At 38.4% G+C, this 23,741-nt stretch overlaps 1 protein-coding gene across 6 annotated transcripts; it reads left to right on the top strand.

Annotated features, from left to right (window-relative positions):
* Nucleotides 1-1,376: 1,376 nt before the first annotated feature.
* MDM1 (Mdm1 nuclear protein) lies at nt 1,377-23,509 on the top strand. 6 transcript variants are annotated; one of them, XM_015856321.1, is made up of 15 exons: nt 1,377-1,566; nt 1,943-2,048; nt 4,385-4,731; nt 5,170-5,304; nt 6,354-6,506; nt 8,338-8,465; nt 10,551-10,650; nt 15,146-15,184; nt 15,554-15,729; nt 16,575-16,850; nt 17,697-17,845; nt 17,947-18,071; nt 18,511-18,769; nt 20,101-20,169; nt 22,230-23,509. In XM_015856321.1, the coding sequence occupies exons 1-15, from the start codon at nt 1,549-1,551 to the stop codon at nt 22,337-22,339; spliced, it is 2,190 nt and encodes a 729-aa protein (XP_015711807.1). In that variant the 5' UTR covers nt 1,377-1,548; the 3' UTR covers nt 22,340-23,509. The 6 variants fall into 6 exon arrangements, with proteins under 6 accessions (XP_015711807.1, XP_015711800.1, XP_015711798.1 ...); XM_015856314.1 differs by having other exon boundaries at nt 8,332-8,465; XM_015856312.1 differs by having other exon boundaries at nt 4,385-4,743.
* Nucleotides 23,510-23,741: the final 232 nt, after the last annotated feature.

Here is a 23,741-nt window from a genome sequence, read left to right as displayed (position 1 = left end):
ATTCAGGATCACCCAGGGCTGACACGCAGGCTGGTAGCTCTTGGTTATGGAAGTGCTGCAGCACGGACCTGGCCTCAAGTGGCTAAAAAATGAAGTTCTCAAAGGCAGCAATCACTTTTGACAGTGTTTTGTCCTAAGAGAGCTCACAGTGTACAAAAAAAATGGATGGCGGGTTAAGAGTTGAACCTCCTGTTCACATTCTACATTTGTTTTGACTTCTTTTTCTGCTAGAAAGACGGACTATGCAGGCTTTTCTGCAATTCAGAATGAAATTGTATCAGACTGACAGATCAGTTTAAGGTAACACCTGATGTGTTTGCCAAGCTCAAGAACCATTACTGTGGCACAAAGCCAGCATATCTTCGAATCCAGATTCCTGTAAGCAACAAAACACTGCCCTTTAACAACAGCTGGATCAGCTCTGTGTCTTGAAAATGGGATTGAAATGAGTAGTAAAGCTAAAGTAGTTTTGACACTGCAGTTTCTAAATGAGTTGTAAAATAAGCTGGAACAAGTTTGCACTAGAAATATTTGCTGTTAAGGGTAAAACCATGGGACTTGTGCCAAGCCAGCTGTGCTTTCCTTCTTTACTCATGTACCAGGAGATGCCAGAGGCTACAGACACTGGAGGTAGAGAACACGTTTCAGTGCTCTCATTTGATTCCCTGGGGCTGACACACAGAACTGATGGGCTCCACAGCAAGCTGCGTCTAGCCATCCTTGGCTGGAGGGAGAAATGCTGACATATTGCGTGTTGTGTTTTGGCAGGACAGACCATCAGTGCTAAAGCAAAAGAAAGGAAAAAGACTTTGGGTTACCAATTCTTTAAGGCATTACTTGTAGTATACAAGTTTTCAAGGAGCAACAGGTCATAAGGAGGTCTCCATTTACTTAGGTGGAGTAGACAGCTATTCACGGGCTAGTGTTCAAGTGAAAAGTGCTCAGGGAAAATCTAATTTAATCATGCACTTGAAGTCAGAACTTGATGGCAAGAGACAGAGAAGGTAAAAGATAAAGATCATGACATGCAGTGAGGTGTACTGAAGCAAATGGGCAAACAATCAACCTGAAAATAAAAATATATGCGTCACAGATTATCTATTTGAAATTACGCATGTAACAAAAAGAGAATTGTGTGATTTAGAAAGAGAAAATACATCTGTTAATTCTTTTGAAGAACAGAAACAACATCAAAATCTGGAATAAAAATCAGTTAAGGCAAGATGAAATACTGAGGTAAGGATCCCAATGTATTTACTGAGGTGCTTCCTCCACTTAAGGTAATGACATTTCCCAGCTGAAAGGAGGAGGGTTAAAAGACTCTAACAGGGGCTGAGGGTTTCTGCGGGAGAACCAGCCCGAGGAGGAGGATGAGGAGCCCCACTAAGGAGCAGCGACAGCGGCCTGCTGACAACGAAGGGAACACAGCCGTGAAGGAGGCGGCGGGGCCCGCCCCGCTGTCAGCGCCGCGCAGGCTCGCTCGGCTCGGCGGCTTCGCCTTGGGAACGGCGGCGCTGAGGGCCGCGGGCCTGTGCCCTGTAGGCCGCCATGCCCGTGCGTTTCAGGGTGAGGCCCGGCGGGGAGCGTGGGTTGGCTGGGCCGAACTGAACCGGGTCGGCTGGAGGGGCGGTGGGCGGGCGGAGGCGGTGGCCGCGGTTCCGGCTCGGCCCGGTGGGAGTGCGGCTGCAGCCGCTCGCGGGTGCCGCTGTCTTTGCGGGGGTGGGAGACCCTTGGGCTAAGGAGCTTGTAGGAGCAGATAGAGCTCAGTCGTGCTCACGGAAGAGGTCATTTAAAGCTCCGTTTAAATATTTGTTGTGCTCTGTTTTTCTTTATTATTTTGTTTCTTCATAAGCGGTGGTTTCCCGTTGGCAATAAGTTACCTGTAGGTGCAGAGGAGCGGGACAGCCATCAGTCGCTTGACATGCATCTCTCTTTGCTGCAGGGCTTGAGTGAATATAAGAGAAACTTCAGGTGGAAAAGCCCTGAGCTGTGCAGCCCATCCCAAGAGCAGAAGTCCCCGTGGGCAGGCCTGCGGTCAGATCAGTTGGGTAAGCACCTCCAAACTACCCCCTTGATGCTATGTGGAGTCCTGTGTTCAGTTCTGAACTCACCAGTTCAAGAATGGCAGGGAACTTATTGAGAGAGTCCAGTGGAGGGTCACAGAGATGATGATAGGCCTGGAGCATCCATCTCTCTTGTGGAGAAAAGGCTGAGAGACCTGGGGCTGTCCAGCCTAGAGAGGAGAAGGCTGAAGGGGGGAACTTGGCAGTGCTTATAAATACATAAATCATCATCTGAATCCCAAATGTGAAGCACAAATGCAGCATTAGCCCACACAGTGTATATAGAAGGAGGGATTGGGTTACCTGTGGTGTGCAAAAAGAAGTAAAACTTTGTATTAAAGAAGAGACTAACTTAGGTCCAAGTTTAACATAAATTAAAACTGTTAGGGAGACTCACAGGGCAGCTAAGTGGGAGGCTCAAAAAAAGATGGGCATTGAAAGACAAAGCCTGTGATACTACAGTCTAGGATTCAACCTCATATACAGACATTATTATGGCAGGAAAATGTGGGATTGGAACGTAGGAAACAAATGAAATTGCATCTGGGTTGAAAGACCCGTAGAGAGTAGAGGAATAGGAGTGATCTGTTGTGACAACAAATGCAGTGCTTTGAAAAGGAGCAGCAAAATAGCAAAATTAATAAAGTTGTGTGCAGTTGTTCTGTGCAGTCTGTGTAATTAGAGTCCAGTGTATTCATTCTCTTTTATGGTAAGTGCTCTAAATTATGACCTAGTAATTAAGAACCAGCTGCTGGACATACAATTTCTTTTTGACTGAGATTCTAGTTGTTTCAGTAACTAATTTAACTTTGCCAAAAATTGTATTTTATATATAAAACTACTTTTTTCCACTTACTGCAAAATATGTGTCTCTTTAGCCTTGGTTTCCTTAACACATGATTGTACGTATGGGTACCTGTATTTAAGAGAGCAATTTCCACAATCCTGAAACATGAGAGCATGCAAACACATTAACCTCTGCTGAAAACTGTAAGTTATGAATCATCTCCAGTCGTGTGGGATGGTGAGGCTTATACAGCAAGTATTGCAAGGCTTGCAATAAAGCCATCAGCAATACAGCACTTTCTCCTCCTTGTGTCGTAGCTGTGATTTGTGCGCTTGGTTTAGTTTTCTTATATTTTTGGATTCATTTTTACTCCCACCTTTTTTCTGGCCACTTAACAGCATGTATCTTTGAATGTCTCTCTTGACACCCTGTAGGACTTTACCATCTGTGCAGATTGCTGTTAATTCACTTGCTGTTTTTGTTCAAATGCACAGTTGACGGCTTTAAGAATGACTTGGAACACTACCAGAAAAATAGGTGCAGATGCTCTGAGGTTTTTTTTCCCCGCAACTTTTCCGGTGTTTCTCCACTGGACTTATTTTCAAGTACCCGTGTGTAGTTGGAAGTTGGACAGAATTGGATAGAATGTCCTGTTGAACATTTATATCCTGTTGGACATTTTGTATACTTTTCGCTGCAGGCTGATGTCTCTTTTTACACTGATTTTTATTTATTTATTTATTAACCCCACAAAACAGGAGTTTCACTCCTTCCAAGAAGCTGTTTCTTCAATTATTTTTCCATTATTATTTCACACTTCACAGCTGGATTGTTATTTCCTACCTTAAATGGGTTCAGCCATTCGATCCTTGTCTTAAAATGGCAGGGTATTTTTTTTTATCCACATGTGTAAAAGTCAGAAACTCTTTAAAATAACTTGATACCCTTGTCTTTCTATGTCACAGTTTTAGAATTTTGAAAACTACTTTATGTTTGTGCTGTAAAAAGGTACCAGTCATCTGAGATAAAAGTTTTAAGTCAACCCTGCAAGATATTTAACGATGGAAATGAATTCAAGTATCTCTTCTTTAATGGTCTTCAGTCCTATTAAGGGTCTGTCATGGTCCCTGCACTGTGGGAGCCTGTCTAGCAGGTGCATAGTATATAGTGTATAAGTGCTTGTGAGGTGCTTCATGGCTGTAGACTGGTTATTCTGTATCTGTATTAAACCACCGCCTCTGTTCTTCTGTTCTCAGAATCAACTTGGAGAAGATCGTTCATTGGCTGTATTTTATTTAGCGTTTTATCCAGTGTGGTCCTGGAGCATCGTGTTACGGTCCCTGTTTGGTGGAAAGGCATTTACAGCCATGATTTTACAGTTGTGCCCATAATTCATAGGCTCTCATTGCTGAAAGAAAATAGTTTTTCTCTAATAATCTATTGGATGATAAACTTCCAGTTTCTTTTTGTAATACAGTGATTTTATATATTCAAGATTATGTTTTATGTGATACTTAGTATGCGTTTTTTTTAGGAATCACCAGAGAACCAAACTTCATTTCAAAGAGAAGAGTTCCTTACCATAACCCACAGATTTCAAAGTCCTTTGAATGGACAGGGGACTGTGATTTAGATGACCCGGTTGAAAGAGAAGCTCTCAAGACTGCAGAGCTGCATACAGACCACAGTAATGATGTGAATCAGGAAAACACTGAAACACCAGAAGGACCAAGGCTCCCTCCAAAAGTTCGATCACATTCTTCAAATTCTGGAGTCGAAACTGCTCTTGCCCTTGCAGAAAATCATATGAAGAAATCACCACCTGTAGCTCCACCTAATGAAAAGGAAGCGTTTGTATCTCCAAAAAAAGAAGCAGAAAAGGTGAACAATGGGGTAAGAGAAGAATTTTTTAAATTGGCTGATATCAAAATTACTCATTTGCTATTTACAGTAGTTTAATACACTTACACCAGCCTCTGTTGTTTAACTCTCCTTAGCTCTGTATTTTGATGTTCTTCTACTGTAGCTTCTCTGCTGGAAGAACAGTACTTTTGAGACCAGATTTTGGTTCCATTTGGGTCAATAGGGCTTCTTCCATTCACATGCAGTCTGGATTGACTTCAGTTAAACAAGGATTTAGCCAATGGCTTATAGGTTTTTTGGGATTGTTAACTAAAATGTGCTTTGCATTCATGTAATTCATATAAAACAACAACAAAAATTGGTTTCAAGTTGTGCATTGCAAAGATTTCTGACTTGCAAAACATGGTAGGAAAGGGAGCAATTGGTATAAAATGTTCTGCTTTTTTATGTTGTCAGCTTCACAGAGTCCTTCAGAGGAAAGCAGGCCTGAATATTTCCCATTTAAGTCCTTTCCCTAGAAATTCTGAATATAAAAGTCAGTTTGTTTGGAAGAGTCCTCATGAGAAGTCACCAATCCTTGCAGCTGAAGAGGTAACTCAAAAAAGTTTCAAAAAGTAGATAAATATTTTCTTTTATAAGGAAAGTTGCTTATCTTCCTCTCTTTCCTTTTTTCTTCCCCCCTCTTTCTTCCTCTTCCTCCTTCTTCCTCTTTCCTTTTATAATCTGGCTGTTACATGTATCTTTTTCAACTCTGTTACTATGTACAGAAGTGCAGTATGATTATATATGTTTCCCCATGATTCTTCATTGTAACCAGGTATAACTACTCCATCATTTCCTTCCTGCTTGTATTCAGCTCTTTCAAAGACCATTTTCTTCAGTTTTCAGGAATTAACTTTAGGTGCTCTAAGTCTTACTCTTTATTTTCATGATTTTTATGTTTAGTATATAGCTAATCAGCAAAGGAATGTTCAGGTGTTCTGTGTTGTAATAACCTCTTGCCACTGAAATCGTGCAGGTTTCAGTATTTATTCTCATTGTCTTTTATGGGTTACCACAGTTTCTTACTCTCAGTCTCTGTGCACATGTGCTTCTAGGCCCCAAAAGGCATCTCTGCAGTTATTCAGCTATAGTTTTCTTTCAGGAGATCTGCTTATATTTAAAAGTGGAATCTCCTGATTTTAAAAGACTCTTGTGGCGTATTTCGGGGTATCTCATCCATTCTTGGACTTTGTAGGATTGGAAATACTGCTATTTCTAATCTGGCCATAAAGAATGATTCTGACTGTGAAACTGCTTTGAGATCCAGTATATAAGTCTGAACTGCAACGTTCCCCCACCGCTTTCCCAAATAAAAATAACCTCTGTTAATGGAGTTCAGTAACAATAGTACTTAAGTACAGGTCCAACCTAACCTGATTCCATCTCCTGTAATGTATTGTTTTGAAAATAAATTGTTCTTCAGTTTCTCTTAGAAGTAACTTAGTCTGCACGTGTTATATATTTACGCATGGCTGCCTCTCTGCTGATGTGTGAGTGCATTTGTGTGAATTGATTAGCCGATTTTGAAAATTTAGCCTAAATTAAAGCAAATCACAATGCTGTTGTTACTGTTTGTTTTTTCCCCTTCTCTCCTAAAGGCTCTTTACAATGTGAATAAGCCTCTACCTCCAACTAAACCTCCTGCAGTTACTTCTGAAACTGAAAATGTGAGACATTTTGAAGGTTCTCCTGCTGCGAAGGGTCCACAAGAGAAATGTTCAGAACAGAAAGAATTTCTGGTTCACGAGCAAGTAAATATTTCCCTAAAAGAAAGGCATATTATATATTCTTTAATAGTTCTGATTGTTCTTTTCAGTCATGTGGGAATGGGTTTTAAAACATTTTCTGAAGTTACATTTTATAGCTGTTATTAATGTCACAGGACTCGGTCAGTAATGGTTTCACTGCAAAGGACTGGAAATAACACAGTTACAGCTCTTTTTGCAGTAGCAGTTTCTGTAATGCATTTGTTTTGTTTACAAAGTCATTTTTCTTTCCCCTTCAACTGCCACCTTAATTTGATTATTAGTTTTCAATGTATTTATTTATTTACTTATTCTTGTTGAAACTTTCCAATTCTCCTCTTTATTCTCTCATTGTTACCAGTGTAGTCTCTTAGTATCAGCAGGGCTGGGTGGGCAGAGGTCTGGAATTTTCTGAGTAAGTCAGATAGCGTGTGGATTAAAAACAAAGAAATAATGTGTGAACACAGATGGAACTGATTTTTAGACAACAGTTGTAGCGTAAAGGAAGATGGAGGAAGAGTTATCGTTCATTTCTCTTTACTATAACTTTTTTGGATGTTGGGGAAGTTGATTACAGAGATATGCGGAGAATGGTGAGGTGCTGGCATTGCTGCCCAGAGAGGTTGTGGATGCTGCATCTCTGGAGGTGTTCGAGGCCAGGTCAGATGGGGCCCGGGCAGCCTGGTCTAGTACCAGATCTGGAGCTTGGTGATGTTTGAGGTCACTTCCAACCCAAGCCATTCTGTGATTCAGTGGTTCTTTGATTGGGAGTTGAAAGGCAAGTAGAGGGCTGTAATGGGACATTATGTATCATGTAGAAGGGCCACCTGTGAGTCTCTTCAATACACATCTGTGTTTATTGATAAAAGAGTCTTTGTAAAGCAAGATGTTCACTAGAACTGTTGCCAAGCAAAACACGTGCTTAACATAGAGTGTGTTGGCTCAGTTTAAGTTGTTGGTACTTAAAAATGATTGTCAGCTTGGAGGTTTTATCATTTAGAACCTAGGTTTTTTGGGTGCTTTAAATCTCATTTGAGAGGGACAGACATTATGTGCTCTTTTGCCTCTCATAGCAGATGTGAAGAGAGGCTGAGGGGCGGGAGGATTCAGGAAGTGTTTTTCTTCTAGTATCGAAAATTCGGGTTATGTTTTCCCAAGAGAACCGATAAAGTGAAAGTGTCAGAAAAAGGAGACATGGGGAGATGATGTTTGGCAAAAGTGGTCAAAACACTTTTGGTTTATACCCACATATTCTCTTTGAGTATCTTAGGGGGGGAAATACCACAAGATTTTGTGATGCTTTGGGTTTTTATTTCCCTCCTTCCCTCCTTCCCTCCTTCCCTCCTTCCCTCCTTCCCTCCTTCCCTCCTTCCCTCCTTCCCTCCTTCCCTCCGCTTTCCATTCTGGTTTTCTTGAATTTGAAGAATTTCTGTAAAGATCTCCAGTAGAATCAGAATTAATACTTGAGATTTCCAAGGGCATAACATAAGCAGGAGAAAAAAGTCTTTGCTGTGAAAGCTGAACAGATCAGTCTGACCCTTTCAAAAACAGAATGGCAGCAAATGAGAAGTTCTCATTTTTGTTTCTTATAAAATAGTTTCCATTGCCTCACTGTAAGACTGGGGACACCACTGAGTTATTAATTTAAATTATAAATTCTGGGAATTCACATGTTAACTCCAGTTAGAATGCTATTCTAACTTATATTAAACATGTAACAGTTAATGGTTTAAAATAACAATGGGCTGTTTGCAAGTTCAGTGTCAGAGGGGGTAGGAGGGTTTTCAGTTTGTTACCTAATATAATATTTTTAAAATTATCTTTGCTTCAGACTAAGAGGGAAGAACTGCTACAAAAGCCAGCAGAAGATGCATCAAAACAAGGGAAATCAGAGCAGAAACATCCTAAACGAAAAAATAAGCAGCGTATCAGTCAAAAGCCTGTTTCTTTACATGCAAATCGTGGGTATGTATAAAATGAGAAAACCTGCCTCGTGAATAGGTGTGCAGCAGCCTGTTTAGAATGGTGGATGATGACCTTTAACTATGCAGTCCTGTTGTTACTGAAGCAAATGTGGTGTCTGTCCCCTGCGGCTCTGGGACTGAGCTTCCTGTGGTACATAAAAACCCAGTGTGAATTTGCATCTTTTTCTCCAGGCAGTGGAAGTGGAAGCTTTTAAACATGCTGCTTCAGTTAAACCTCCTGATATGCGAATAATATGATTGTAAATAAATAAATTTAACATGCGTGAAATTAAATTGCTGTAGTGCTGCTACTGCACATCCGGTGAGTGCTTTGGAAGTTGTAGTCGCCTTGCATACTGCTTTCTTGTGCTTGTTCTACATGCCTTTAAACTGTCTTGTTTGTACCTGATGTCTTCTTTTTCTATTCCATACCACATAGAGGAGTGCAAGTAAACATGAAGTAAAAGGCAATAAAGAAATTTGACCTGTACTGGGTAATGTGACAAGCACTGAAAGAAAACAGCTTTGTATGTTGCTGAGAGATATCTATCTAAGCATCTTTTTCTTCTACCACATGCCTTCTCTGTAAAAACTGAAATCCTATTCTCATTTTCCACACATGTGAGATCTGTCAGAGAAATAAAAATCCAGAATGAATGCAAGTTTAAAAGTGCAGAAATCTCTCTCTGCAGTGTTCATGCTTTATGTATCTCCCAGTGATTGCTTGCATTCATGTAATTTTCTGGCAGTGTCAAGGCATTCCGATTGGAGGTGGGATGTGAGGCTTAATGAGGTCTTTGGAGATAATGGCAAAATGATAAGATACTGTGAGGTAGTATCACTTTGTGAAAAAGCATGTGGATATAATGCACTTGAAATCTTAAACTCTTAGGATTTTGTAGTTCCTTAAAGTTTTAGATGATTTTTTTAGTGTAAAATTCTGTGAAAAGTTCTTGAACATTTGCTACCCATTTAGGGACAGATTTCTGCCTCTTACCCCTTCAGTCCAGTAGAACAAAACAAAAGTTTCCAAAGCAATGACTGGGCACACAATTGTGGAAAATGTGCAAGTTCTCAGTATGCAGGCAAGACTTGTACTTTGTATGCAACCTTTGTTGTGTGACCTGCCTGTGATACAGAACTACTGGGACTAAGGCCCAGCATTGATGTGTTTTTGAGCTCATCAATTATTTTCTGAATAAAACAAGAAATTCTTTGAGTTACAAAAAAGGGACATATGGAAAGAAGTTCTGAATATACTTTTTTCCTCTGACGCTTCTATTTTCACAAGGTGCGTTTTATTCTTTGATGATCTCTGATCTGTTTCTGAAGGACTGAGAGAAGTTTTTATTCACTTGATACTGAGTATATGAAAATAAAGTTAGCACTATGTTCTAAAGCAAGATTAGAAAGAAAAAAAACTTGATATTTGAGCTAATTGGTCCACAGTCCAGTTGTTAAAGGACTGATATTATTGCTTTAGGTTAGACGATGCTCATTTTTCTTTGTGTGTGTGGCAGAAGGGAAAATGGCTGTCTTTAGGAGAACTGAATACTTCTGAAAATCCCAAACAGGAGGAGACAGATGAATTAATACTGAGCATTGTTCTGGTAGTCAGGTGGATTGGCCTCAAAAGCACACCCCACTCATAAGCAGAATGTGTTGCCTTTACAGCAGCATTCATAGAAGGAAGTATCCTGGCTGTGTTAGTGCCAAACTAGGCATTTTACTCAAATACACCTTCACCTATGATTTAAACCAAGGTATTTCATTTTATATCAAAGTAATTGAGCCTTGTGTGTGTTACTGTGTTCTTCTGATTTGCTGAGAGGGCAAAAGCTTCTGGCAGAATTGCTGGTAGGAAAAACAATCAGGAATAATTACCAAGTGAAGGAGTTTTTCATGTCTTTCCTAGTTGTGTTGATACGAGTGAGCTGTGTTTCAAAAGAGCATGTTTTCACATCTGAGCCCAGGGATTTAAGTGCAAGAATACTTTTTATTCTTGATATAACTTAAAAAAAGCTCTTCGGGAGTCTTTTGGATATCGAGGATAATTCTTTGTATTTTCTCCTCTTTTCGATGTTAGGAAGATGAACACTGAATATAGGTCAAAATTTTTGTCTCCAGCCCAGTATTTCTACAAAGATGGAGTTTGGTCTCGTATTAGGAGTAAAGTTCCCAATCAGGTGAGTTGTTTTTTTATTTTTTATTTTAAATCAGAGGCCTGAGTATGGTTTTATTATGCTTTTTATATGTAAAATAATTTGAACTGTGATTTGACATTGTAATGCTAACAACTCAAGCTCCCGCGGATGACTGCAAAGAAGGTTTGATTCTGACAAGACAGTAGTAAGAAAAAATAAGACACAGTGTGATTTAAAAAATAAATTAACATGGCATGGAAAATACTGGAGAAACTGTTTCCCTTACAAATCAGAATCACTCACAACAGGGCCTTTTCAGCTGATAATTGCAGTGTTGATGTTCAACCTAGCAGAATTTTAAAGAATGTTGAATTAGGTGGTAGCAGTTTTCAAGGGAATAAAAAGAAAAGACCAAGTCATGTATCAGCCTGGGCCAGTTTGGCGGTTAAACTTTGTTACCTGCCAAGATGAACCTATTTGAAGCAGATGGCTGAATTCAGTCATGTACAATATAGAATACAAATTTTTCTGTCAAGTTTCACTGAATCTAAGTATTTTCTTGTAGTTAATTCAGCAACTACAGTCAGTATTATACCCCATGGTAACTCATTTGACAGTCTGAAATTGCTCAGCAGCTTCAGGAGCATAGTATTTCTTAGCAGATTTATTGAGGATAGAACAGAATAAAATCATTAAGGTTGTAAAAGACCGTTAAGATCATCCAGTCCAACACCAACCCATCCCCACCATGCCCACCAACCACATTCCTCAGTGCTACATCTCCACATTTTTTTAACACCTCCAGGGATGGTGACTCCACCACCTCAGTGGGCAACCTGTGCCAGTACCTCGCTACCCTTTCTGAGAGTAAATTTCCTGATATGCAGCCTGAACCTCTTCTGGAACAACTTAAGGCCATAACCTCCCATTCTATCACTGTTACCTGGGAGAAGGTGCCAATCCCCACCTCACCACAGCCTCCTTTCAGTCAGTTGTAGAGAGCTATAGGGTCTCCCCAGATCTTCTCCAGACTGAACAATCCCCATTTCAGCCACTCCTCTCAAAACCTTTTAGCAGTATGTAAGAAACTGTTAGAGCTAGTTCTGCAACTGTCAAATGTCACTAAATTAACTTAAGCTTTTCTCATCTGATAGAAGGAGTCTTCTTGAGATGTGATGTGCTGCTAAATATGTAGCAAATACTTGTAAAATGTGAATTGTCTCATGAATAAGGACCAAGCTGACATGGAAGGCGGAACTGGAGGGAATGACTCTAGAGTGCTGGGCTTTGAGCTTTAGCAAACAGCATTCTCTAGGAAAAAATGATAGTGTAGTGGCTTTCAGTTCTGTGTTGTCTTACTAGACTTGAACATGCAAGTCATTTTACTTTCCTTCTCAGGCAAAACTGTATGTATGTTGAATATTTAATGAGAAGCAGTTATACATGTCATAAGATAATCCATTATGAAAAAACAGCCACGTAAGGATGTTGGAGAACTAAAAACAAGAAATATTTTAATTTTGATGAACACCATCACTAAGGCTGTAGAATAACCCAAGCTACTGCATGCAGCCTGACTCCAAAGCAGCATGCTAAATGTTTCTATAGAATATATAATTTTTATGGCATTTAGGGCTTTTGTCTGGAGACTGGGTGTTGTGTCAGTAATTTTTGAAACTGGAGCTGATATCATCTTCAGGTGTTATGCTTTAGCAGGCAGGATCCTTTTTGTATATTAATATATACCATTTAATTAGAGTGCATTAGAAATGAAGAAATTCACACGTTTAAGGATATGTGCTTTGGATGTATCTGACTTTTTAATGGAGATTTTATTGCAGAAAAACAGGAAAACAGTCACCTCATGAAGTACGCAAAAAAAACGTTTGGATTTTTGGGGCCTTCTAAGTGAAGGAGTTATGCTGGGTAGCTGGAAGAACCAAATTTTAAGACGATATAACAAGAGTTTTATTGATTACAAGTATATTTAACGTACACTTTTCTTATATTTATACATACCTACATTACACCTAAGAATGACTTCATATACAGAGAGTTTCAGAATCGGAATTACCTGAATTTTTCTCTGTTACACTTGGATTCACATGTCTGTGGGCATATCACGGTAGTTTGTATGGGAGACAAACAGCCTTTAGCAAATGTGTTACTTGGGGAGATTTTCTACGTAATCTTCTTTTTCTTCTTTTTTTTGTTACTGCCTCGTTAGCATTTCTATATAATTCTCCTGGGTTTATCACTCTCAAAAATAAGGGTTTTTTTTTTGGCATAGTGGAAGCAAACAACACAAACAACAAGCTTAGAGCTTTAGAGCTTGGAATTTTCCGGTTGTACAGATAGACTGGGAGAAAACCAAGATTAATTATTAAATCCTTCGTTAATACAAGAGTAAAAATCCTGGTAGATCCTTTGCCATGCTTTTTCTTTTTTTCTTTTTTTCTTTTTTTCTTTTTTTTTTTTTTTCTTTTTTTTCTTTTTTTCTCCTTTTTTTTTTCTTTTTTTTTTTTTTTCTTTTTTCTTTTTTTTCTTTTTTCTTTTTTTCTTTTTTTCTTTTTTTCTTTTTTTCTTTTTTTCTTTTTCTTTTTTTCTTTTTTTTTTTTCTCTTTTTTTTTTTCTTTTTTTCTTTTTTTCTTTTTCTTTTTTTTTTTTTTTCTTTTTTTTCTTTTTTTCTTTTTCTTCTTTTTTTTCTTTCTTCCTTTTTTTCTTTTTTTCTTTTTTTTCCTCCTCTTTTTTTTTTTTTTTTCTTTTTTTTTTTTTCTTTCTTTCTTTCTTTCTTTCTTTCTTTCTTTCTTTCTTTCTTTCTTTCTTTCTTTCTTTCTTTCTTTCTTTCTTTCTTTCTTTCTTTCTTTTTTTCTTTTTTTCTTTCTTTCTTTCTTAATTCATTTATTACAGGATGAAATCTGGCGTGTCTGAATTAATATAACTGAATAAAATATTTTCATCAGCATTGAGATATGGGAAAGAATTTATCTGTTTGAGAGGAATGTTACTGCGGGTTGTTCCAGGAACGTAGAACTTGGAAAAGCTGCCAAGCTAATCACTTTTACTGGAAGCAGCAAAAGTACTTTGGTTATTCACAGACTACCTTACCAGTTTCTTAGCAGCTGTTCTGGTTTCTAAATGATTCCATGCCTACTCCCATAATAATGCACTGATGTGACTGTTCTGCAGACCTCCATCTTAACCATTATCTCTGATTGCTCTTCAAGGCTCATCCCTGCTGAAGGTGCTTATGGAACATTTCTCTGTAGTGTGATTAGATGATGAGCTCTGGCTGCTTCAGTCTGCTTTCCCAGTTGGGACTTTTCATGGATAACTTTGGGTCTGAAAAATAGACTGAAGTTTTGAGCTCAAACAAGCTAGGACTTTAATAGAGTCCCGATGTGACCTTAACTATAGTGATTATTGCTAAACTGCTATGCTGTAATATATTATTAAGAGCTGCTTTTCAGCAGTAGAATGAAAAGATCTCTTTGAATTATGCTTTTGAAAAATTAATGCGGACAATTCATAATCACATTAGGACTCTCTGGGGCCAGTGTCCTGCTGAGATAACGCTGCCTGCTGAGTTGCTGAAGGAGTCGGTTGTCCTTTGTACTTCTTCACAATTCATTGGAGACATAGTATTCTTCCTCCCCCTGCAGTGTCCTGTTGCTCTGGTTTTGTATTCCTTCTGTTGAGACTATCATAATTAATTTATCATTCTTCTATTTAAAGTGAATAATCCAGTAAATCACTTGCACCTTTAAATTCTCTTTGTAAAATGACAAGTATATATTTTTAATGGACTATTCTTTGGAAGTTTAATGGGTCAACTATTGGGATATTAGCTGGTGCAGGCTAAGTGGATGTCCATCTTCTGTATCCAATTGCTTTTTAGTGGGATTTGTGGAATTTGGCCCACTTATAACTTGACGGAAGAGCTTTGTGACATTAAAATAAAGTAAAAAAAAGAAAATGTACTAAAGGAGGCTTTAATTTCAACAGTATTATATCTAAAGAGATATAATACTTTATATATATATATAGGCTTGCTATTTTTACCTTTTGAAACCAAAGCTGACACTTTAACAGTTTAGCATCTCACTTATATAGTTAGTGCTAGCCTAGGAGGAATGATTTTGATGTTTTGACTTACAATAGTACCAAGAGACCTCACACAGTCATTAGCTCCTCACTGAGATGAGATTAGTGTAGCAAGAGACAGGTGCAGTGTTCACAGTTTATGAACATGGCATTACACATGCATATAGGTTGACTTGAACTACAAATTAATATACAGTAGGTGTATTTTTACATGTTAAGGCCTAGGAATGTAAATCAGTTTCCTTGAGCTCAGTGAAAACTGGTGTAAAGTAGTGTTGGTGTGTTTGTTTTACAGCTTTTGACTGAATCTCAGGGAGGCAGCATAGAGCTGTGTACTTAGTTTGTTGCTTAGATTCTGATTAATTTACAATGGTAATGCAGTGTTGAGAGAAAATTAAGAAATTTTGAAATAATTCTGTATTCCTCTCTTTAGGCATCTCAAAACCCCCTAAATTCCATGTGGTATATGGAGGTTTGTTGCATCTAAGTTCTTGTTCTAGAGTTTGGAGCACTGTGCTGTGCCTAAACACTGATGGAAAAACTAGAATCCAGTACTAAGCTTATTCATAGCCACTGCATAACTTTTTGTGCTCACTGAATGAGTAATTGATAATTTTGCTTTGGCTTAATGGCTCAAATATGCTTGCTAAACGCAAACTTCTGTTGTTTTTGCTTTCCTTTTGTTGCACTTAATGCCGCATGCAGTGTTTGCGCTGTGGGCAACTGTGTTATGAATAATTTGCCTTTCTCTTTTAGCTGCCATTAGCTAATGCGAGTACTTGGTAGTAATATGTAAGTGAACTTTGAATTGGCATGCAGCTTATGTAGCCTTGGTGTGCAGGTGAGAGAACTTCGAGCAAGAGCAAAGGCTTACAGGCAACGAATAGAGGGAACACACTTCTCTCGATACCATCTCAACCAGCTCCTGTCTGATAATAACAGTCTGTGGGATGTGTCCTCAAATTCCAGTTCAGAAGAAAGCATCAGCAATGACATCAGAGCACTAGATCTTGCTGGGTAAGGTAGCCATTCCTACATTGTGTTCTGCGGCTCTGAAACAGAGCAAAATGCTTTAGACTGGCTTAGTTTTCAGGTCTTGCTAGTTAGATGATATATAAATTTTCTGGAACAGATGTGGACATTTACTGTTTCACAGATGTATAGATTGATATGTGCTCCAATTTAAAAAGAGGAATGGTCAAGTCTTCCAAAAGAAGAGAAATGCTATTCCCTTATGGTTAACCACATATGCATATTTAGTGTGGCAACTGTAGTCTTGTCAAGTATGGAGAGATTTATCTCTGAGTCATACTGAAGTAATGTTCATCTTCCCATTGGAGTGATGTGAAGTATGTTTTGCCTGCTCAGATTTTGTCAGTGTTCTTGATGGGATTAATTAATGTTCTGGTGGTTGAATCTTAGACATGTTTTACTTCTGCGATGTAGGCTTATAAACTGGAATGATGCTTTCTTTCTACCAGGTAGATTAATAAATATTTTGCTAGGAAAATTCAGACGTAGTATTTTACTGAAATGTACAGACAGCTACTACCCAAGTGAAGAGGGAAGAAAACCTATTTGTGTATTCTAATCATTTCATTATTTTCAGTTTGGAAATAGAGCCCAAATTTTACAGTCCATTTTTGGAAATGGTAGTTCAGTGTTTTCATAGCCTTGTTTGAAAACAGGTTGCTTAATCATCAGTTAAATTCTCAATACATATACATTATGTTAACTCTACTACTTTTTAGTATCTGAGCTGCATTTATTATGAAGGACTGAACTGGATGAGTGTGTTCTGTATAGATGCATACATATTATGCAGATCAGTGGTATGAAACAGTGCTTTCTTTGTTCCCCAGAGTTTCTGAAAAGGAGACTGCACCAAGGCCAAAAATGCTGCAGCAGCCCGGCTCCGGAGAACAATCTCACCAGGATGACACTGAAAAGAAAGGCCTGTCAGATGCACCAACTGTTCCAGTCAAAAGACGTTTAGTTTGGGGTGAACAAGAAGGCACTGAAGAAAAAGAGAGTCAACAATCAAAAGAAGAAGAAAAAGAAAACGAGCAAGCTGCAGTTGTGACACAGAATTTAGAGAAAAACAATAAGGGTGTAAATGAAGAGAACAAAATTGAAGGGTAAAACTGACCTTTCTTGTGGCATATATATTTTTCTCCCCTAACATCTCAGAAATGTGTAGTTTAACTTATTTTTGTTTTTAAAGAAGACTTACTTATGCAAGTATAATTCGGTGTTGCTCTAGTTTTGTTCTTAATAGCTTAATAATGAATAGGAAACTTCAGAATTCTGAGTTGGATGATGGAAATGGATCCGTCATTAGGAATACTGGATTTTTAGCTTGCAAGACTTAAGTTGTAATTTGTATAGAAGCACAAAAAAATGTAATACATTTTTCCAAAAGCTTTAAAATTTGTAGTATAGACCTATCAGAAGAAGCTGTTCATTGCTCAATAGCAAATTGTAGTGAAAATCAAAGCTCACAATTTGCTTCAGGTTGACAGTGTAGTGCTGAAAGGATAGAGTCCATTCTAATCTTGCTCTTCTGTGTCTGCCTTCCTGAAGAAAACTCATGGGCAAAGATAGAGGACTTGGCAGAAAAGAATTTACTAACATCCAGAAATTAACATTGAGCTCAAATGTGGAAGATATGTAGGGGAACTGAGAAAAAAAGAGGTCAATTCTGTGTGCATAGTTCAGTGTGTATTACTATATTTGTCCATCGAAAGATCCTTAATATATCTTGTTACTGACATCTCTGGCTTTTTACTGTGCATCCTTTGTAAACATTTTTGGTAGAACAGTATGTTAGCTTGGTATGTATTTAAATCTGAGTAACTTTGGCCCTCCTTATCACACTACCTAAGCATTTTGTATTCTTCATTGTGTTTGGTTTCAGTTTCATGATGCTGACTGAAAAGTCTCAACGCCTTAGCTAATCCTGGAATCATTTCTCATTTTTGCAGTGAGAATGCTTGCCTGCTGAATTCTCCTGCAGCTGTGTCAGAATCTTCTTCTGTATCGTCAGAGCCTAGCGGCAGAATTCCTACTCCGAAGCTGAAAGTACTTGGCCGAGCTCAGAGAACTCATCATGATCTCACTACACCTGCAGTTGGTAATAGAGTCTTTTGAATACAAAATCAAGAACTAAAGAAAAACAGACGTGTATGAATTAGTTCAGCAAGTTTGCATTTTTTATCTTCTCCACTACAATAGGAGGTGCGGTTCTAGTGTCTCCTCCTAAATTCAAGTCTTCATCTTCACGGCAGAGAAATTTAGGAACAGATCCTTTCTCAGCAAAGCAAGGTGCAAGAGAAGCTTCACAAAGAAGGTCCTTCCGGGTGAGCAAGAAAAGAGACTTAGTGTAGTGCTTTTTAGGAATATGCTTTTAAAGTAATTCAGAATAATAACTTAATAGTAAGAATAATACCTTTCTCTTGAGTTGTCATTTGCTATTGTAAAATTTTCAGCATCTGTGACTAGAAGGGCTGATATCTGAATAAAATATATGTTTATTTTTTAAACAAACAAAGGAGTGAAATTAGATGAGCTCTGTTTTGGCTATTTCTACTAAATGTATGGGGGGAAAAACAAAGCTGTAATCGGGAGTTGCTCATTTTCCCCCTAAAAACATTAGCTGCGTATGTGAGGGGCTGTATTGGAAGGCTGTTAGTGTATATAGAGTGGTTTGTTTTTTTTTACTTCGTTTTGCTACTTGAGGATCCTTGAAGTCCCTTCCAACCCAAGCTATTCTATGATTTCTTCTCTGTTGTGTTTTAGCCCGAAGCAAATGTGAAAGCTGTTTCACTCCTTACCTCCCCACCTGCTGGACTGGGAACTGTGGATCCTCTGCCACTTAGACAGGATCAGTGGCATCCCAGTGGTGCTTCTGGTGAGACAGTTGCTATTAATTCAGCATATCAAGAGCGGTCCTCTGCACCTCCTGCGTCGAAGTCAATCAGAAACCGCCCTATGCCTTGTTGGAGTCCCTCTCCTCGGATTCAGGGGACTCTCAAGGATCCTGAATTCCAGCACAATGGTGCGTATTGCTTATTAACTGGCTGCGTTAAAGATTGTCCCAAGATGGAAATATCTACCTTGCAGTATTCAGGCCAAGGGAATGCTGAGCTTGCTGTCTTACAAACTTCACAAAGAAGAGTTTATAAACAAAAGATTGTACTATATGTTTAGTCTTGCTGAGGATCTGAAGGAAAGGTGTGCGTAACTATCCACCCTAGTTTCCAATTCCACTAATATAATTCTGTTCTGTGGTTTGTTGTCCAATTCTGTTCTATTTTTATTTTATTTCAGTAAGTACCCCACTTATTATGAGAGCAATTTGGTTTACCACAAACAGTTGTAATATTTAATCGTTAGGCTATAACTCTGTAAGTCCATCCAGCCAGAGTGGCCAACAGAGATATGTAACAAAACTGTTAGAGCATATCATTATATTGCAGAAGTGGTGAATTTCTGAGAAATAAGCTCCTTAACTATTTCTGCAGAATTTGGAAACAAAAAAAAACCAAAAAAATCATTAAATCATATTAAATTACATTAAATTATTGGATATTAAGGAAAGTCACATAAAGAGTATTTTTGACTCTTCAGTGAATATTCTTTGCTAAGGAGGAATTTGTGCTGGAGTGTTTTAGCGATTTTTAACAACTGTTGAGGGCACATCTGATAAGGAAGAGTTCTCTACCCCTTAGTCAGAATAAAGCTTATCTGCTTACATTGCCCTTGTGGTAAGGCTTTCAGTAGCTGACCACAATAGTCCCACAGAATCACAGAATCATAGGGGTTGGAAGGGACCTCCAGAGATCATTGAGTCCAACCCCCCTTCCAAAGCAGGTTCCCTACACCAGGTCGTGCAGGTAGGCATCCAGGCGGGTCTTGAATATCTCCAGAGAAGGAGACTCCACAACCTCCTTGGACAGCCTGTTCCAGTGCTCTGTTACCCTCACTGTGAAGAAGTTCTCAGTCCTTGTGTTATAAAGATTTGTTAGACTAAGGTAATATTTCCATTCTAGAATGGAGCAAGTACTGGTCAGGTTAAGTGGATTAGTGGAATCCAGTGGATTTCCCTGCGGAGTTAGAACCAATGCTGTGTTCTATCTGTGCACCTGGAGTGTAGTTCACAAAGTAACTGTTAGAGTGTCTATGAAAGACAGATGAGGAGAATGCAATGGAATAAATTTTACCTCAGCCTCCAGTAAGGGAGTTTCATGGAGTTTTTGGCATGTTTGTTATTTAGAGGACTGATGTTGATGAAAGTGATAATATTGTAGCATTTTAAAATATTCTGAAATAAAATCCTTTGTCTACTTAGAAATTATTCTAAAAAGCAACTTGACTTTTTTCTCTTAGGAAGTGTTGGGAATCCAAAAATGAGATCGTTCCAGTTACCTCTTCAGGAAAGAAACTACAACAATGAAGGTATTTATCATCACAAAATATCATTGCATATCACGTCTATGTTATCTAGATTGATTTTAACTTGTGCACGACTGTGGAAGGTCTAATACTGGTTTATTATACTGGTAGTTATACATAAATACTTCTTGGCTTCATTGAAAGAAAATTTAAAATGTTCATCCCACTAATGTGAAGTAAGAATGTGGAGTTATGTTCCAACATAAACAAGCACTGTAAACGCAGCTGAAAATCAAACAAACCATTGCGGTTCAGTATGCTTAATATAGCTTGCTCAACTCCATACCTAAATCGTTTCCTCCCCACACATTTTTTTAAATCTTTGTGTTGGTAGCAACAGAAGCAAACTTCAAAATGATCACAGCTCAGGTTGCAGCTTCAGTAATTATGGGTGCAACTTAAAAGGTACCGCATGTGTTTGAAACTTCACCAGCAAATATATAGCATACATAAAATGATTCCTCTGACTTGAATTTTCTCACCTATTCCTCTGCTCCATGCATTAGGGACATTTATGGCATCCTGCTACTCTTGAATGCTGTTTTGGCCTTTTTTTTCCATTTACTGCAAAGTTACTATGGAGGAGCAGATGGTATGCGAGTGGGCCACCAGAGCATCTTCTTGGCCCTCTTGTGAGCAGCCCCACATAAACTCTTGTAGTAGAATGAATCAAGCAAAGGCTCTGTAGCTTCAATAGTCTGGGCTGCTTCACATCATTTCATATCAGAGCATTTGGTGTATACTGGTTTGGTGCTGTGCTACTTGCAATCACCTGCCTTTGGTTCAGAGTATGGGCAGAGTGAGATTATATCTAACAGTAAGCTATTTATAAGTATACCCCAGAATAAATATGCACACTTTTTTGTACCCCTTACGTTTTTTCTCTCCTTGGTTTTAACCAAGGTTCAGTCCGATTCTCTATTTTAGTCATTGCATTTGACTGGAAAATGTGTGGGTTGTGCAGATGGTTCAGCCAAGCATCTATGTATCTACATAAAACATGCAAAATCCTATAGTACTTTGCAGCTTCCCACAAGCTTTTCTGTTCACAGTTTAAGTGCTGTAAATACCTTTTGTTTTTTAAACTTTTTTACTATGATCTGAGTGATGATATCTGAGCTTTCAGAAACGTTGCAGTGTGCCAGCTCACAGATATCTCGTATGCCAGTATTTGTTCATGTACATACAAATGAAGGAGTTATTCCAATGATGTGCCTGATTGCACAAGAGCAGTTAGCAGTTTTCTCATACATGGGAATACAGTTGTTATGCATAGTGTGTAAGTCTGTTATGGTCTGTCTTCACTGGATTTCAAAGATGAAGACATGCCACTAAAAAATTAATTGAAACACTGGCAAAATACAGATCCTGTTAGGGTTTAGTTGTGGAATCTTTGTTGTTTTCTGGTGACAGGGGGCTGAAAAGCAGTGATACATTTTTTTTTTTTAAATCCATTGCAATAGAATGAGTGTAATTGAGATCATTTTTTGTAGAGAGCATCTTTACAGAGCCATAGCAGCCTTTTTATAATGTTGTTACAGGAATATAACATTGTGCTTTGCCACAGAAGCATCATCCAGGCTGCTTAGTTTTAGAAGTTCTGTTGGGTGTGAAATGAGTCTTGTATTAAAGACCTTTCAAAAGTACATCTGGAAAGCTTGCTTACAGTTGTATTAGACTTCCTGTTTTCTTCAGAAGATGCATTGCTTTCAACAGCTTGTTGCACACAAATTGGTTTTGGCACAAAGGGACATTTCAGCAGTGTAGGTTCTGCTATTTTAGTTGTGGCATTCTGAGGTTGTCCTGCTTGCTTGAAGTGGGGAGTTGCTTTCACAAGTGTGTACAGGAGTCAGTGACAGAGGGATGATTGTGAGGTCTCCTGACAAAGGAGGCTGTATGTAAAGATGAGTTGGAGAATTGGGCAGTGGTGTCAGAATCGCCCAGGTGAGGCAGCAGATCTCATTCTGGAGTTTGTACTTTCCAAGCTTGCCATGAACGTAACTGTGTTTTAAATGCATATTTAATTTTTTCTTTATTTTTTTCCCTTGTTGCTCTTCCCCCAGACGACAGGCTGTCTCAGATTTCTGCTCGCTCAGCAGCCTCTAGCTCACTTGCATCGCAGATACTGGAACGAGCTCAGAAGAGGAAGGAGGATTTCTGGGGCAAGACTTAATCTCTCTCACCTGTTTTCTACAAATCGTTTTGTAAAATGATTTATTTTTATAGGTTGTATATTTTTAAGAGTTGTGATTGTAGATATCATGTAGCATCCTTCCACTTGTCACTGACACGGTTCCTCTTTAGAACTTGCCATCCTGATTTAATTTTTCAGTATTTAAACCGGTGTTGAAAATGCAGATCCCATTATTCTTGAGAATTATGTTACAGAAGACTTGTTTGGTTGATTTTTTGTCTGTTTGTTTTTTAATGAAACTGAGACCATTAATTTTGTGTAACCTGTGTCATAATTATGAAGATATTCTGCTGCAGTGAGGCAGTATGACCTGGGGCAGTAGTCGGGGCAGCGTTATCACTCACAGAACACCTCAGTTGCTTGATGTTTTTAACCAGGTATCTTAAAGGCAACTGTGGTGTATTTCATTATGTTACTTCATGAATTTGGGTACAACACAGTGCTGTAACAAAATCTGTTGCTTTTGTTACTTACTACTTTTAACCTGTTACCAAAAAATCCTTATTACTTCATAAGAAAGCTGACATGGAACATAAAAGAATTTGAGAAAAGGACGTCAAGCTTCAGAGTTTGTTGATAGTCTACATTTTGTTGTTGTTGGGATGACTATTAAAGGTCAATGCATGCAGTTCTGCAGCTTATCAGATGTACTGATGTTTTGTGGGCAAGATCCATATTTAGTCTTAATGTCAGCTTCTCTAGAAAAAGCTACCTTAACCACTTCAACTGTGATCTGTCCCAGCATTGGTTCAACCTCAGGTACTTAGGAGTAGTCAATACTTTTATGTAAACTCTGAAGAACGTTTTCTTGACTTTGATGTTTTAATTACCTCTCTTTCCAGTTGCCTGTTTCTAGGAAACTGGACTTCTGTTACAATTGTCAGAGCAAAAAATACTTGAGATTCATGCTCAGAGCCTGTTTTTACTTTGTATGTGTTGCAGACAAGTTCATATGAAATAGAAGAAATGGACAGCTGGTGGCCAATTCTTTCAATGGTTTGGTTCTTCTTATATGGCTTCAGTTTTTAATATTGGATTTGAAAATTTTGTACAGTAATGATTTGAATTTTGTACAAGTTTGTATACATTTGGATTTTCTACACAATTAATGTCCGTGTGTTACTTAAAATTAAAAAAGGTCAAAATGGTTTTGTTGGCTTTGTTTCTTTTAGAGTTACGCCAGATAAATTGTTAGTCTGTTATGTTGGTCCTCCTCCGTTTAGTGGAACAACTGTTCAGCTGGAATGTCAGTGAACTTCTGAAAGACAAGAGGTTTCCTCATAACTAGTCTTTGGAAAGAAGGATTTACTAAACCAGGTATGTTCATAGCAGATGAGTGCTGCACAAGCTGAAGGGCTGCAATGCCCTAAGGGCCACCGTG

This window comes from Coturnix japonica, chromosome 1 (assembly GCF_001577835.2).
Source record: "Coturnix japonica isolate 7356 chromosome 1, Coturnix japonica 2.1, whole genome shotgun sequence".
NCBI classification, from domain to species: domain Eukaryota; kingdom Metazoa; phylum Chordata; class Aves; order Galliformes; family Phasianidae; genus Coturnix; species Coturnix japonica.
The sequence above is the reverse complement of the archived record's forward strand: the minus strand, read 5'-3'. Positions and strand labels throughout refer to the sequence as shown.